The following is a 17,120-nucleotide window of genomic DNA, read 5'->3' as shown; positions in this document are numbered from 1 at the left end:
CCATTCCAGGAAGTTAACTTACATTTTCTAATTGCATGGAACTTGCCTTGAAAATCAGAGGAGGATGTGTAGGAAGGTAAAGGTGCAGGAAGTTAGATTTATTGCTATTTGTGAGGCCATTTAGCACTGTTCAGAGCAGTTTTAGCTCATCAACACCCCACTGGTGGAACTCAAAATATCTATCATGTTTATCTGAGACAGCCTTCTGCAATGTATCTTCATTTGTTCTTACCTAGTGTTTGCTCTTGCCCTGTACTTTACTTTTTACTTTACTTCAGGAGCCAAAACTTTTCCCCTCACCCCATGCACTGAATAACCAGCTAATAAGCAGGTAGTTAACAATTCCAGAAGTATTTCTTCCACCTAAGCTAACTATTGAATAGGAACTGTGTTCCTAGCAATTGGAATCCCACTGGAAACATGCCTTGAGCAGACTTAAAGCTGCAGCCATGGCAATCAAAAGATTAAAAGATATCTAATTGATTTTAATAAGTTACTCTCCTATATGTACTACGTTAACTTTAAGATTGCTAAAATAAGAACTATTTTATTAATTTAATAAACACAAAGGGAAAAGAATTTCAGTAGCTGGATTAAAAAAAAAAAAACAGACAACCACCTTTATTCACACATCTAACATTTTCTGGGAAAAAAAGACTTTTAAAAATATTGTGGTTAAGTATTTGAATAAACAGTACAGAAAATAATTTTTCAAAAATAGATCTTTATTAGTAGTCTGGGTCGGAGAACTGGATATTCACTTTGATTAGGATTTTCCATTGAGAGGAATAAAAATTTTATTTCACAGGTTGCAAGTTAAAAAATATGGAAAGTTATGTATTTACATTACAAAGATGAAACTGAGTTACAGTGGCTAATAGGATAAGTGTAGCAAGTTAGACATTAGAAGAGGGATGTGAACCAAATTTACCAGGTAAATTAACTTTGTTAGAGCACTTGAGCTGGAGCAAAGATAACAGCACTTTTAGGAGACAAACTGCCTGCCTTGCTGGTGTACTCCAGTGTTTCTCTAATGATTATAAAATTCTTTAGGCAAGATTTTTTTCACCAGCCTAAGGGCACCAAAAGGTATTGATAAATGTGCAACAGAAATAGAATGAAAGCTGGACTCAATGCCCTAACTCTTCATATCCTGACACCTGCTGAAACAGTTCTGGTTCTTTTACTGCGCCTTACTGAAATTGAGCTCCTGCATGACATGGGTGCCACTGATTTGCAAAGAAAGCTATTCAGTATTTCCAGGGCTTGAACAACAAGCCCAGAGAATCCCTTAAAAAATAATGTCCTGGAAAGCAAAGTAGCAGATAGAGTCTGGCCAAGGCAAAGGGGAGCTGAAGCCTGTCAGCAGTGTCCACCTGAGGCAGTTCAGACATGGACTGAAATGCATTTGGCATCTCTTTCCTGTTTGACAATGAGCCACACTCTGTTTCACCTTGTGCCCAAGGATTCCACACTGCTTCATGCAAGTAAAGGTGAATGGTGTCTGGATGCAGTCAGGCACTGAACAAGGGGATCTGAACACACTTGTTAGTGCAGAAGGTTCTCTGCTATTTCCAGACTCTTCGGTGTGAGAAAGGGAAGTGATCCTCAGTGATGTACCCAAGGTTATGCCCCAAATTAGTTACAAGATGGGAAGGTGTCATAAGCGGTCCCCTTGTGGGATTGTGGGGCTGATCTGCCTGCCTAAAAAGAAAAGAAAGACAGTCCTCTTTGCAGTGAGCAATTTAAGCCAATTTGTATTAAACAATTTGTTATGAGATTTGATTAAAAAAAAAAAAACTTAGTGAAGCTAGACTAAACAGTGTTCAAAGCATAGTGGTCATCCTTTGATGTGATGCCTTAGAGGAGCTGAGGCAGAATGTGCTTTTTCTGTGCAGTTTAATAAAAACAAGGCAGTGAAACATCTTATGATGAAAAAATCCAAAGACTCTCCACAACATCTAACACTGAACCTTAAAATTACCATACCTGAATGTGGCAGATGAGTCTTGTTCATTAATTTTAGCAGCATCTGTGCCCATTTACACCAGCTAAATATCTAGCATTCAATATAAGCAATTTTCTTGTCCCTTTTCAATTAGCTCCATTACAGAAAATCTAATTAAATCATATCTTTTAGCAGGAACCAAGAATTCAAGAGCTAAATTTTTGCATTTAATTAAAACCTCTTCATCTTGAACTGTTAATTTCCTGAAAAAGATATCCAATAGTTTTTCCTCTGATCCACTTAGTTCCTGAATGAAATGGCTCATTTACTCTGAGTTGACTCTTGAAGTGTTCACTTAGGCTCTAACTCTGGTGGCAATCTCAGAAGATGATGGGGATCATAGCTGCTTTTCTTCTCACTTCTGGATAAAATCTCTTCAGATACAGCTTGTGTTTCTTCTGGGCCCACAGAGACATCTGGATGACCATCAGGAAAGCAAAGACACCAACTAGCAGGGAAAAAGATTCAAAGAAAAGGATCACATTTGCTATTTCAGTGCCTCTTTCTGGAGATGCAGTAGGGTTTATAGAAATATTTGCAGTCTCTTTTGTGGGCAGACAACACAGCAGTTCCTCTCAGCCTAGCAGTTGCTGATATATCAGCCCAAGGCTCAGCCTCCCCCTCAGATTTAGCACAGATGCCTTTCACATTTGTTAGACACACCCTGTACCACCTCTGTCTTCACCATAAATCCATATATCACAAGGCATCCTTGGCCATGGTGCTGTCTATACCCATGATCTCCCTCGACCATATTTCTAGTTTACTTTTGAACTCCAACACCTCTTTGTTTCTACCTCTGGCTCCCACCCGTGACAGGGAGCTGTGCTCTAACTCCCTGCTGTGTAGAGGGAGAGCTTGGCCCTAAAGCAACTAGGCAGTAGCTGCCAGATCCAACAAATAGGCACCAAATAGGGGATCATTTTACTGCATTTGCATTTTGCAAATTCATTATCCTTTGATTAATGTGGAGGTGGTTAATCAGAAACATCCATTTGGTGTCCAGTTAAGCTATGCCTGGGACAATTACAGCAAGGATGAGTGCGCTGCATATGTTTCTGATCCTGCCACTGTAGGGACAGCCCTACATTGTCCCCAGACTTTCAGATAATTTTCATACTAAAGCCTAAAACACAAGAACATTTCATCTTTTCAAACAAAATTTCAATTTATTCTTTGCATGATGCAGTTTAGCCCACTTTTGAAATTCGTTCTTTTCCATTTGTAAGCTGTGTGGGGCTACTTCTTACAAGTAGTTTTTATAGGTTTCTGTTTTGAAATGGAAAAATAATTTAAAAACTGAATGTTTTGGATAGCTCAGTTCCAGGGACCATATTTTTGTGTGAGTGTTTAGGTCTTCTAAGAATGCAGCAAAGTACTGAGGAAAAGTCTCAGATTCCACTAAGCAGACTGCTCTTACAAGCATCTTGGAGATTTATCTCATATGGCAAATTTGATGGCAATATTTCATATACTATAAACTTTTTTTGGCAAATCTTAGATTTCTAGAATTCTCTTCCACAGACACTTTAAATGCTGTCTTCATTCTGTTTCAAACTTACCTGGCAGAGTTTGTGTCATCACCGTGAAACTAATCCAAGACCCAGCCTGTTGCAAAGAAAAAGGCACGGTTAGTTCTATATTTTATGCAAAGCAAAATGGCAAGTTTTCAAAAGCTCCCCATGGAAAAAGAGTGTGGTACTTGTATGGAAATGAGAGAGGAAAAATAGTAAGAAATTAACCCCCCAGTGTGCTGGATGGGGTGAAGGGATGGGTGGTAAATTTTAGATCCCTGGGGAGAGTGGAGTGGAGGGAAATATAGAGAAAAGTCCATGTGGTAGGGATGTGAGGGAAGCAGAGGGTCTGGTGGAGAAATGTTTGTGGGAGCAAGGAGACTCTGACATAGGAAGAACAAGGATGGATGTGCAGAGGAAACTGTGTGGAGGTGTTGCAGATTTTCTGCAGACAAAAGCTGAAACAGTACCCACCTACCCTTTGCACATAAGCAGAAGAAAGTCATGTACCTCATATGTGTAGTTGGGACAGGATACCAGCAGGAAGAGCCACGTGAAGGGGTTGTAGGTTGGACTTGGAAAACAGGTTCTATTTCCTTGTGAAAGGCGAAAAAAAAAGGGTGGGGAAAATCAGAACCAGTTTCAGTCCAGGGAGAGGGGAGCTGAGCCTTATCACAGCCTGCCTATGTAGCAGCAATCCCTGGGGCCAATGCTCTCAGGGTACAACCTGTTAGAAAAGTTTCAGTGAAATCTTTTGAGGTAGCAAAAGCTGTATTTATCCCAGTGAGAAAGAACTTAAATCAATTTTTTGGCTCTTTCTGCTTTTAAGCTGAATTAAGCCCCTTGCAAGAAATAACATAAGCAGTTTCCTAATCACAGTGCATGAAAACATTCCAGAAAGGAAATTGACTTCTGTGTGTGAAGTTGATCATACTGTGATATTTTCTTTATAGGGTGTTCTAGTGGGGAAATTATACTATTAGTGTCTGAAAACAAATTTTACTTTCCAGTATATATTGCATAACCTTTATTCTCATGACACAAAAATGCAGAAACCCCAACCTGTTAAGAGCATATATATACACTGTGTAAGTATTCATGAGTCTGTCTCTGTGTTTGAATATATGCATGTACATCTTTGCCTGAGAATTTTTCTAAAAACTCTGCAATATAGTTTAGAAGTTTTTGAGACTTATTTAAAATTGAATGCATTGATGTCAGTCACCAGCATGCTTTAAAGAACTTCAGCGCTTAAATCCATATTTAAATTGCACTTGTGTCTAATTAAGATAAATTTGCTATATGTTTTGAAACAACAGCAGTGCTACTAATGTTTTCTTGTCACAAATTTTTGAAGGTGTTAGACCAATGGCATGGTTACTACTTCATGTTTCTTTATTCAACAGATATAGGGCACATAAATTACTGTACAGCAGCAGAAGATGGATAGGTTAAGGAACAGGAAACAAAGACAGACCTGAATTGGTTTGGTGAGCTAAAGCTACGTTGATAAAGTGATTTCCAGCTTCACACATCTGCAAGACATTTAAAACATATTTTCAGTCATATGCCTAAAAGGCTGTGGCAACTGTGTGCAGTGCATAGCCAGAACCCTCCCCGTTACAACTCAGTCTCTGTATCCAGGAAACATGTATTCCAGAAAACAGCCTGTGATTTCTGTCACACACATGAGTGTCCAGTGAACATTGTGGAAAACACTGAGTGAAAGCCCCTGGAACATCTCCACAGAGCTCTGTGCAGCCAGGCCTTCAGTGGGGTTCCCATGCCCAGCACGTGCAACAGGTTTGGCCCTGGGGAGATTCCCTGGTTCTAAGGAATCCATCAAGATGCTCTTCTTGATTTTTTCTTTTTTTTCTGGATTTAATCCAAGTTGCAGAGAAGCAGGTGAAAAGCTGACCTCTGGTTTTGTAAAGATGTCACTGGGTAATGTCCCTACCCCTCTTCCTACACACGCTTTCAAAGGTGTTCAGCAAAACAGGAAGGGAAAAAAGGGTGATTTTAAAAAGCAGTAATCTCTAAAAAGCAGACTGGTTGAATGGACAGTAGTCAGGGATTGACAAAGGATGGGAGCCAGTCCTATTCCTGGTTCTGGAACTCTCTGGTTACGCCGTTTCCAGCCATAACCAACTTCTCAAAGCTGGTCTCTAACATTCAGGTATTTCAAACCTTTGGTGGAGGTACCATTTCTCTCCATTTGGTTATACAGCCTGCAGCACAGGCTGATTTCAGATTTGCTTCAGCCCTTCAGTACTTCATCACTTATGACTGCTGAAAAATGAAAATCAATATTTGCCCATATTTAAAATGGGAACTGGTAGGAAAATCAGTTTAAATTCCTGAAGAAGATAACCTGTCATCACAACTATATAATTTTATGGTTTCTTTTTTTTCCCTTACTCTGTGAAGAAAACTGGTGTGTGCAGTTCAAGCTCAGGCCGAATTGAACTTTTTTTATTAATTTCTGGGTTTGAAGGATGATTTGGCCTCTCAAATTGAAAACATGCAGTGTTAAAATTTGCATTTTCTTATATAATTTATAATTCTATATCTTGCAAGGGTCAAAAATGTTGAAGAAATTAAAATGAAAAGGAAAATGTTAAAACCTAGAGTTGTTAAAAGTGTGAAGTTACAAAATTAATACAAAAAAGGAATAACTTCAACTGTCATTTTTAAGTCAATTCTGAAAGTCATCCATAACAAATTTCTTTTGAAGCTAATTGAAAGAAATATGTAATTTCATTTTATATTGAAATGTGCTATTGCCTGAAAGAACATTGTAGATAGAAGAATTGTTGAAGAATTTTCTCCATTTTGGTAGAGATTTTTGTGGAGTTTGTTTGGAAGATTTAAATCGGGTTTATTCATAAATAGATTGTTATTAGCTGTTATTCTGCATGGATAGGTAGTTACAGTTCAAGTCCTGCTGTCCTTTTAAATTCTTTTAATTCCAACTAACTGACAATCCTCTACTATAAATACCAGATGTAAAACACTAAATAGCCAGAAAATGAAATTCCATTATAAAATACCATATCAGAAACTATAACTCTAAGCATAGCAGTGGACATAATTTTAATTTACATACTTCCAATTATGAGCTGGGAACGTGATTTGTTTTTTCTGATTGGTATTATTTTAAAGAAATAGGTTTTGTGGTTAGAAGTGGTTTTGTAAAACTCTATAGCTAATGAGATGCCTATAGTATTGTAGAGCAAGAGATGTTCACACACTATAATTAACCCCTACTAATTCTAAGTGAAACAAGCTAAAGGCATTTCTGCAGGGATTTTTATTGGCTTACCTTTGACTCTGCAGCTGCATTCTGCTGTGATTAACTCTTGTGTCCCTCTTTAGACATGTGACTGTAAATGTTCTACATGCTAAATTTAAGCTAGTCCTCAGTTTATCATATATAAAATATGGGGCAGCGGGAAACAGCAGAGAAAAAGCTGAAGCTATTGACAATTATAAAATATTGAAGCCTACACACTGTTTCCCCTCTTTATATTCCAAGTGTACCCTATGAGAAAAACAATCCCTGCAAAGCTTAATTTCTCTAAACATGAGACTCTACCAGGAGGACCTGCAGAAATTCTTCATATTACTCAGTACTGTTGTTTACAGCAGCTGCAGATGTATACACTTAAATCAGGATGTGTAATAAAGACAAGACTTAAAAGAGAGTCAAAAAGAAAAGAAATCTTCCAATTATTTTATTCATATGTTTTGGAAACCTGTGAAAACAGCTCAAATTATTTTATTTTGTGTGTTGATGTTTTAAATTCTTTGTCTGGGAATCTGCCAACATGAGATCTCAAAGGGACAGGTCTTGAGTTTCCATGGGTAGGGAGCTCTCAAAAGAGCTGTAAGAATGCAGAGCCTAGACGAGGTGCTGATGCAGATCTTAAGGGGATTGACATATTTTATAGCAAACACCCCCAACAGGACTCATCCCTTTGCTTGATGGCAGCATTTTCCTTGCAGGGCACGTTCCACTGGTGCAGGGAAGGATGTTGCAAAGGAACAGGAGGCTTTCTCTAAGCAGAGACTTTGATAAGGACTAGTTTTGCTGGCAGCACTGAATATCCAGGCAAGCTGTTTGCTTGGGTTCAAACACCCCCTGAGCCTGGGAAGGGTGCCCACAGCAGGGTCTGGGTGTACTGCTGGCTGCCAGTGCCACAGCCTCCTGTCTCTGCAGTGCTGGGCTATTGCTTTTGGTCTAGAGCATCATGGAGTGTGTGAACTTCTTCACAGAGGTATTTTTCTTGTCTTTGCTGTACCTTGTAAGAGCAAGAAAAGCTGAGAACCGCATGGACAGACCCAGAGACAAGCACTGCCAAAACTGTGACCTTTAAGGGTCCCAATTTACAAAAGCATTTAAATATTGTTAAAGAGTTTACGGATGTTTTTCTGAATATGTTTGCCTGAAGGAGCCTAGATTGTCCCATCACCCTGTCATATTTCTGGAAACTGATTTGTATCTGATTTTCAAAAAGGATGCTTTGACTCTGGCTCAGTAGTTCCAGAGGACAGAGAGGATATACATTTCCATGAGAACTTCTTACCAAGCTCTGGCTCACTGTAAAGTTATGTTCAAACAGCAGGTTGGGTAGTCTCAGCCATCCTTCATCAGCTACATTTTCCCTTGGTTTATCCCAATCTGGCAAGGTTTATTTCTGTCATTTTTAATAGCTGTTGATGTAATAGCCTGATGTATTCAGGGTACACTGAACTATTGCAAAAGTCTGCTTGATACATAATTCTTCAGTGTTTTAAAAATGACAAGGTTCAGTGTAAAGGTTCAGTTCTAAATATTAGTGTTCTAACACAAGTACCAGTAGTAATCGTGCTGATGATGTTCTCACAGCTCTCAAATACAGTACTTCAGTTTAAACTCTGTGTACATAAATATTAGTAGGACACCTCCTGACTGAGAAACACTAATAGATTAGTACTAAATCCCGTCAAGTACACAAGCTGTGGACATGGACTTATGCATTACTGCATTTTGTTAAATTGTGAGTTAATCCTATTCCATCATCATAAATAAAACTTCATTTTTGTACATACCAGAAAAGCAAGAGCAGCGTAAGAAACTTGTTTGTGGCCAAATGCTAGAAAACAGAATGAAATTATAAATTGCATTTTACGGTATGCACATGGTTTGCTATGGATGAAATTAATCTAGTGCTGAGGAGCAGAAATGCTTCTTTCCTGACAGGCTCTGCAGAAAGATTGGATATTATCACACACAATATGAAGACAATACAACCAGTAACAGTGCTCTAGAAATGCCAGTTTTTCACCACTGATCTCAAGGCAGTTTTCACCCAACTTTTTTTAGTATTTGCCAGCTTCATCTATCCCAGTGTTTTGTCAAAGCAGCTGGTGGTGGTGAATCCCTTGAAAAGGCAAGGAGGGGAGTGGAATGAAGGTCAGTGTCAAAATCAGGCTGAGAATTGCAGCCTTATCCATAGACCCTTCTACTTCCAGGAGCAGAAAACTCAATGCATAACCTAGCCATTACCTTCTTTTTACTTTAATAGTGAGGCAATGGTGAGGCTTTACTACACAGCCACTACCTGCTTCACAGTCATGCAGGAAATACATTTAATATTTGTAAATTTTACCTGCCATCTGGCTGCCCCCTCCTTTTCCTGGTTGTCCCCAAACCAGTGTAGGGCTCTACCATGTTCATGTCCAAAGGTTTACAATTCCCAAGCAAACCTTGGTCATGGCTGGGGGTCACAAACCATGTGTACCTACCTCACTTGCCTTGGCTATGTCTCATCAAGCCTTTACTTTTGAGAACTCCTTTTTCCTGGCTGGCACAGGACCCCTCTGTGGTGCCAACAGCATTTTAAAGCAGTGGCAGGCAATTAGAAATATTTCTTCTGGATGCTTCCTCTTTTGTGTCTTGAACAAAGAGCTTCCCCTATAAAGAAGCTGCACTTATTGATTTGATAGCCCAGGCTGCTAAAAACTGTGTCTAGGGACGTTTCTGCATTGTTTGCAGCATTGTTATCAAAGCCACACCAAATCCAACTGTCATTCAATGAATCACATAATTTTGAAATACAACTTTTGTATTTTGTTGGTGCTAGTTTGAAAGAAAAGCAAGTGTCATCTAGGGGAAATTTTTTATTGAAAAAAATTTAGCAATTTAACTGAGTGTAAATAAAAATGGCAAAGCAAAGGCTTTTTCCCCAAAGTTCATGTATAAATCTGAGATACAGAGGAAAAGAAAGACTAAGGTATAACAAGGAAAGTAAGGTAGCAGAATATAAAACCTGTGCAAATTATTCTCAAAAGAAGCAAAAGTGCACAGAGAAAGCAGAAAAAAATCAGGAAGAAACAGCAGTACAAAAATAAAATATGATGAGAGGGAACAAAATGATGGATGAAATCCAAAAATTTTTTTTTAAAAATCTTTGTGTTATCAGCAGTATGTAATGGATTTTTACTGGTTTCTCAGAGGAAAAAAAAAAAAGCTTAATTTTCATGAAAAGGGTGTATCTTTAGCAAATAAATATCTCCTCCAAGAAAATGCAACCAGCTCACCAGCTCTATTTCTCTCCTGACTTCTTTAGTACAATTGTTGTGAAGATGAGCAAAATATATTGATCTTTGTGTTTTCTCTGCTTGTCCAAAATGTTGTGTTCATAAACTGGACAGCGACTGACCATTGCTGAACAGGCATGAACATTCAGTGGCACAAAGCAGAGCTGCTTCCAACACAACAATCTTCCTCCTGACAGGGAACAAAGACTAATTTCTGGCTGGATCGGCCATATGATTTAATGTGGGACCCATTTCTTGATTTTGGAGAACTGCAGGTTACACAGCAAAGACTTTTCCAGAGCGAGTTTGTCAGTTTTGTGTCCTGCCCATACCTACATGGCGGCGTGTACCGTGGGTGGTTGATGTAGTATGCAATCCAGGATGTGAATCCCCAGTAAAAGGCACAGCCCTGAAACAGACAGATAATTTTTTTGAAAGGGCAATAAGGAAGTGCAAACTGTAACTTTCAAAGTATAAATTCTGCCAAGTGCAAAACCTGAGACCATTGAAAGGCTTTGCAGTTGCTTGTGAGCCTTAGAATATATATTTTTCTAAGTTGCTGTGAAGCCAGTAAAAAATAAACTTGGGATATAGTGTAGATATTTTTATTATTTTGTTGTTTTATTCCTGTGGTAGGAATTGGCACTTGTCTTCTCCTTTTTTGATTTTACTGCTGAGGATCACATTTCTGTGAGCAGTGCTATTAAAAATCTAGGGCTGGTTAACACAGCTGAGCTGTTACTGTATCTGAAATTTGGCATTTCCAAGCAAGATAGAGCAAGACAAACAGAACACTAAACCAGACAAAACAAGAAAAAGTGAAGCCCTGTATCATAGCCATGTGTAAATCTCCTTCACCAGAATCCTAAATGTTTAAAGGGAGGGTCTTTACATCACACTGAATGGGATGGAGGGGTAATACAAAATGGCCAAGACAGAGTGTGTAAAATAAAAGAAAAGAAGGCCTGTGAGTAATGACACACGGTTGAAATTCAGGAGGCTTTGGATGAGAGAAGACCTGGCCAGCTCAGTATCTTCCTGCCTGAGGCCTCCATCTTTAGAAGAAGAATGGTTTTTTCCTATTTGTAATTTGATTTTCACTCCCTAGCACCAGGCTGTTTCTTGCTCTGTATTTATACGGCACCAAGAAAGCAGTGTATGATTTCTGTCAACACTGCTAGATACTGCAGCAGCAGCTATCACCAAAAAATAGTACTGAGTCTGAAAAATAACCTGGACTTGACAATCAGCCCCTTGGGTGAATGAGTCAAAGTGGACATTTACATGCAGGAGCGAAAATGGACATTGATTTCAATTTATGTCCTTGGGGACATGGTCCTGAAATCCATCCTGTTGTCTGTATTTTAACTAAACATAATTCCTGGAACTACAAAATAAATTAATTTTTATTTCCCTATCTTCTTCCAAGGACTGCTTTGATATGAGGATATTCTTTCTCTCTTACACAAGATGATAAAAATATTGTCACCTTTATCATATTTTTCAGAGGAGTGTGCCCTTCCGAAAACTTGTGAACAAATAATGTCTCCAGAAGATGCCTGATGTAGTGTAAACAGTGACAGAAGCAGGCCAAGCTGCAAGAGAGAGAAAAAAAGAAGGAAATTAAGGTAAGTGAAAGATTGTTTTTATTACTTCACAGTTAATGTCATGAAAGGAATAAGAACTCCAAAACTGCAGTCACATTAAAATTGTGGGATTTAAGATATTGTCTTAATTGAAGCATCTGGAACCAAAGATTAATGGAATAATTTTCAGTGTTAGACAAAGTTGCTTGCATTTTGCAGGGATGCAACTTATTTTTACTAGCCTTGAAATAAAAAGAGCTCCTGGAGCTCTGAATGTGATACATAGTCCTGTCAAGACATTTAGACAGGACAGCTGAGTGTACAGCCAGGCGTCTGACGCGCCTTTCCAAAAGATGTCTCCCACGTTTTAAGGCCACCTTAATGCTCCTGTAGGATGTGTCTGACATTTAAAAATATCCTGAATGTCTTCTGAATGGTTTCCTTGTCCTTTGCCAACTCAAGTAGCTGCATGGAGGTAGTTTGTGTTTCATTTCCTTGTGGACGTAAAATGAGATTTTGTTGCGAGTTAATCCGTTCTGATGGCTTTTTTGTTGCCTGTTATAAAGAAATGAGGCAATTGTGGTAGAAATTATTATATTGATTCTCTTTTGAGGAAGATTATGAAACAATAACAGGCATTGCTGATTTGCTTCTGAGAATGAGCTGCAGCTCCTAGTGATTGAGTTTCAGAAACAAATGTCAGGAGTGATTCCTGATGGCATTTTATCTTGGTTACATTTACTGTACTACCATAGCCCTTCTTGCTGCAAACCAATTACAAGACATAAATGAAAAGTGTTTTTCAGCATGTGAATTCTCAAATAATTTTATTATGCGTTGTGTATGGTAGCTAAAGTCAAAGATTAAACAATTTCAAAGTAATTAAACCAGAGAGAGTTGAGCTAAGAGAATTTTGAACAATTAATGACTTATCCAAAGCCTGGAGCAAATTTCCAGCTTTGCTGGAAATTTTTAAATTAATTTGGCTTAGGATGGGGACCTCAGATGAACCCATTAAGGAGTGGTCACTGGCAGGATTCTGCACAACCCTTGCCCACCTAAAAGAAGGCAAAGCCATTGCAGGCTCTTCTGTGCTGCCAGAAACTCTCTCCTTTTAAGCATATGCACAAGAGAAGGAAGACAAGTATCTTGCAGCTCTGGATTTGAATTCAGTTATTCTGTGTTCTCATTCCCAGCTCCACTAACTCCCTTAATGTCTCTCCAAGTGCCTGTTCCTCCATCTGTAAATGACATTATTACTCACTGTATTTCTCTGCTGTGTACCAGTTCCCCTGATTCTGCAGTCACAGTGTGGAAAAAGTGTGTGGGAAAGCTGTACAGTCCTTGAGCCTCCCAGTGCCTGTGTACCCTCCTATGAGTGGTCCAGCTTATGCAGGTGACAGGCTTTCCTTGATCACTTGTCACCCTTCTGCCAGGCACTAATCACCCAGAATGGGGACAATTCCACTGAAGGAAAGTTTCTTTAAGTGTGAAAGTTCCCAGGCTGCCTGGTGCATTCTACCTCCATCCTGTGGAGATGCTTCTTCTGAGTTGCTTGACCTGACTCATGATGTGCACACTTGTGGAATTTTCTCCTTCCTGTGCCTAGGTGGGAGCTGGTGTGGGGGTAGTTATCTTCTGTGCTGGATGCTGATGCTGCTCATCTCAAGAGCAGGAATGGGAGTGGAGCACCTGAAGTCTTGTCTTCTCTGTCAAGCATGACTTTGGGTTACTACCCACTGTGATTATTATTTCACTTTCTGATGTGATGTCAAAGTATTTGAGGAAAATATTGCATCTCCATGGTGATCCATTGCTGGGATCCCCTTTTTGGTCAAGCTTATAAGTGCTGCTAAAATGACCTACAGGTATTGGTTAAAACTGAATCTGACATGATGCAGGCAGCCTCATACTCCCTGTAACATCCTCAGCTCTGGAATTGCCATCTCCATCCCTTTGGTTTCTCATGATCCAGGAAGATAACTCCCACAAATGTCACTTACTGAACCACTGGGTGGCGGAAGTTCTTCCTGCTTTCCACTTGATCATAAATAGTTGAGAGGCGAATGTAGAAGAGCAGATATATGAGAAGAGGCCCGGTGTATTCTGTTAGAAAAAACTGGAAATGAAAAATAAAATAGCTGTGGCAGAGTAGAAAATTATATGAGGAAAGTTGTGAGAGAAAGAATACCCCTATCCACAACCCTTATTCATCCTTCAAATTACTTTTGGCTTCATTTTCAGGATTTAAATGACACATAAGAGATTCTTCTGCAGTCTCTTTAGCAAAGGAGTAAAATCCATCTAGGAAATGAGAGATAGGTTTCTGTGCAGAACATTAACCCAGTCAGGAATGCTTCATGAAAGGTGGTCAAAATCACAGTTATCTCCTCTTTATATTTTTGGCTGTGCCATCAAGTGCCTATTTGGAATCTAAATAACACTGAGAAACAAAGCCAAGAAACTGAAGGCAGCTTGCTTTCTGCCAGTGCTTTTTGCAATTAAGTGGTACATCAGTTAAAAGCCAACCAGGCATGACAGAAACAAACACAGCTTTGAATCCTGGTGGCTTGCAGAGTCATCTGGAAGGGAGGCTATCATTGCTTGAAATTTGGTGGAGGATGGAAGAACAGGACCAGCCTGCATGGTGCTTTGAGCTCTTTTTTGGTTACTGTGTGGTTCTCCTCCCTGTGTAGGCACCAGCAAAAATAGCCTGTGGTGGGCAGACTGGACAAATTGCCCTACTGTGACAGAGACAAAGAAGAAACCATTTCATCTCACCATTGTCACCCCTGCTAGGCACAGAGAGCTGAAAGGAGGGGCAGGGAGAGAAGGCAGAATCATGGAGATGACATGAGCCACCCTCAGTTTTAAGGTCTCACTTTGGCTGGGTACAGTCTGTATTGGTTTTTGTTGGGGAACATTCTTAAGCCACACACAAATGGAAGAAGTAAAATTACATTAGAGTGATGAGAGATCTAGATTTGATCACCTGTCACTGACCACTGCACTGAATCCCAGAATAAAATGGTAGTGCTGTAGCCCTACACATTTACGAGGACTGGCAAATCGTATCTCAAGTGCCTATCATTGCTTCAAGGAGAAAGATTTATAACTGTTGGGTTATTTGGCTTTATGGTGTCTATTGGCACTGCTGTAGAATTGTAATGAATAAACATCTGTGGCTTAAGGAAGCAACACTAACTTCAGACCACCTTTTACAGAACTAGTATTTGGCTCCCCATCAGGCTGTTCTTCTAATCACTCTTTGGAAGAACATTGAAAGAGAAAGGTTTTCTACAGGAATATCTGGCAATTAGGTTCCCTTTTCCTCTGTTACAGGGGGAAACATTTTGAAATTTTATCCATTCATAGCGGGACAGTCTCCAAAAGTAACAACAGACTTAAGTGTACTCTACCAGGGGAACATCAAATTCCCTTTCGTTCCAAGTGACACTGTGATTCCTGTGCTCCGTTTAGACTCTGCATGATCCCAAGAGCAGGTGTGTGTTTGTGTGTGTGCAAAAATATTTAATCCAGGAGTGCAAGAGCACTCATAGTGGGATACCTCACAGCCGAGGGCTTATTAGAATTTTGTCCTGATAGCAGTTGTATGGATTTGTTCCAAAATGTGAGCCCACTGTGTTTGGCACTCTGCAGACACTGTAAGGGATGGCCTTTTCTATTTAAACCTAACAGACTAAATCTAGACTATGGTGGTGTAGGGGACAGAGGTGCAGGTAATGTGGTCTGAGCAGGTCAGGGGAAGAGCCTGGAATGAGCTGCTTTGTTCAGTGGAGCTTTTTCTCTCTGCCATGAGCTGCACCACAAAGTACATCCGTGACTGCCAGCTTTCAACATCTGTTTGGCACAAGCACATTGCAAAGCTGCCAGGAGGAGTCTGGCAGGACTTAGCAGCAAGTTGTGTTTACTTGTCACTGCACCAAGTGCTCCCCCCTTACCCCCTGACTGATTTCAGATGCTGAAAGGAGAAGGAGAGTTTCAAGATTTAGTAAAAAAATCTCTTTTTAAAAGTCAAAGCTCCAGACACAAGATAACAGAATCTTTGTGATGGGGTTTGATGTAGGAAGGGGAGATGCACGAGAGCAATTCAGAGAAGCAGCTGAGAGAGCTCTTGAGCTGGGGTTTGTGATGGGGAGCAGCATCAGGGTGGGGACAGGGTTCAGCCTTGTCTGTGTGTCTGTCACATCACCCATGTGGAGGCAGTGGTGCAGGGTCAGCCAGGAGATTTGCAATCACTCTGGGCAGGCAGGACTGTGTTTGCCTTTCATAACTGAGTCACACTGGCACATAGTTAAGATCAGTAACATTTTGTTTTAGAGGATGAGGCTCAATTTGCTGCAGTAGTTTTTGCTGTCCTTTAGTTTAGGTAAGCTTCAGACTCTTTACTTCTGTTGCATCTCCCATGCTGTGATCACTGCTGTCATTCTCTGGCCTACTGATTTTAAATTTGTCATAAATGAAAAACAAGTTTCAGAAAGGCAGGCAGAGAAACTGCTAGAAATTCCCATTAATTCAAGCAGGTGAACAAGAAAGTAGTCTTAAATTAACACAGCATTACAATTATTGGTTCTACCCACTGGCAATCAAGGGCAAGCACCATTCTTTTACTATTGATTCTCAATGATTATAGGCAATTAAGCCTAACTAGAATCTTCATACTCATCCTATAGCTAACTATTTGCTGGGCTTGGGGAGTTACTTGTTGTGTCAAGGATCAGTTCAACCCATCATTTTTATAGGTGCTCAAAATCAGTAATCCCTGTTGACACATTCTGAAAAAAAAAAAAAAAACACATTTTAAACAAAGGCCTGAAAGTAATAACATTGTAGCTTGCTGTTTCTTAAAAGGAATATCATTTTATTTTTTTGAAAAGTGGTCATTTAAAACACAGAGCACATTTAGAATTGTAGACTTGTAGAATTGTAAAAAGAAAAAAGGAAAAACAAACAAACAAAAACAAACAAACAAACACACCAAACCCCAATATTTAGAAGAATTTTTTTTTTTTTACCATTTTATGGTCCTGCCTAGATTATTTTGATGTATTGGGTGCAACCAAATGTGGTGATCCATAAAACACAAATATATATTCCTGGAGTAGCAGTATGTCTCTATAGCAATGAGCATATCTCAATAGGATTTAACTGTTGAGCTCATCATTAATTCTCTGAAGAGAGAAAATAAGAGATTGTCTTTTCTTTCCACTTCTGTACACTCTTCTTCAAATCTTGCACAGTGTCCCGTTCTCTTACCTTCCTTCTCTCCTCTCCAGTGTCTGACATTAAATATATACCCTGTAGACCTCTTATTCTCAGTAACATAGAGAAAGTGCTCTTAAATGAAAGTATTCTGGAATCAAAACTCTCCCCAGCATGGTCAGCATACAGGGTGCTAAAATTAGGCTT

The 17,120-nt window shown here is 39.5% G+C and overlaps 1 protein-coding gene across 4 annotated transcripts in view; it reads right to left on the bottom strand.

Annotated features, from left to right (window-relative positions):
• Window positions 1-729: 729 nt before the first annotated feature.
• TECRL (trans-2,3-enoyl-CoA reductase like) overlaps window positions 730-17,120 on the bottom strand; it is a 58,709-nt gene continuing 42,318 nt past the window's right edge. For 2 of the 4 annotated variants that reach the window (XM_058803653.1, XM_058803654.1), the window contains exons 5-12: window positions 13,694-13,809; window positions 11,594-11,699; window positions 10,441-10,513; window positions 8,614-8,657; window positions 5,000-5,057; window positions 4,033-4,118; window positions 3,571-3,616; window positions 730-2,456 (exon numbers count right to left, since the gene is read on the bottom strand). In XM_058803653.1, the coding sequence (XP_058659636.1) occupies window positions 2,329-2,456; window positions 3,571-3,616; window positions 4,033-4,118; window positions 5,000-5,057; window positions 8,614-8,657; window positions 10,441-10,513; window positions 11,594-11,699; window positions 13,694-13,809 (657 nt within the window). In that variant the 3' untranslated portion in view covers window positions 730-2,328. Of the gene's footprint in view, window positions 2,457-3,570; window positions 3,617-4,000; window positions 4,119-4,999; window positions 5,058-8,613; window positions 8,658-10,440; window positions 10,514-11,593; window positions 11,700-13,693; window positions 13,810-17,120 lie in introns of all 4 variants that reach the window. The other 2 variants (XR_009274660.1, XM_058803655.1) reach the window with 2 other exon arrangements.

Source organism: Ammospiza caudacuta, chromosome 4 (genome assembly GCF_027887145.1).
Source record: "Ammospiza caudacuta isolate bAmmCau1 chromosome 4, bAmmCau1.pri, whole genome shotgun sequence".
Classification (NCBI taxonomy): domain Eukaryota; kingdom Metazoa; phylum Chordata; class Aves; order Passeriformes; family Passerellidae; genus Ammospiza; species Ammospiza caudacuta.
The sequence above is the reverse complement of the archived record's forward strand: the minus strand, read 5'-3'. Positions and strand labels throughout refer to the sequence as shown.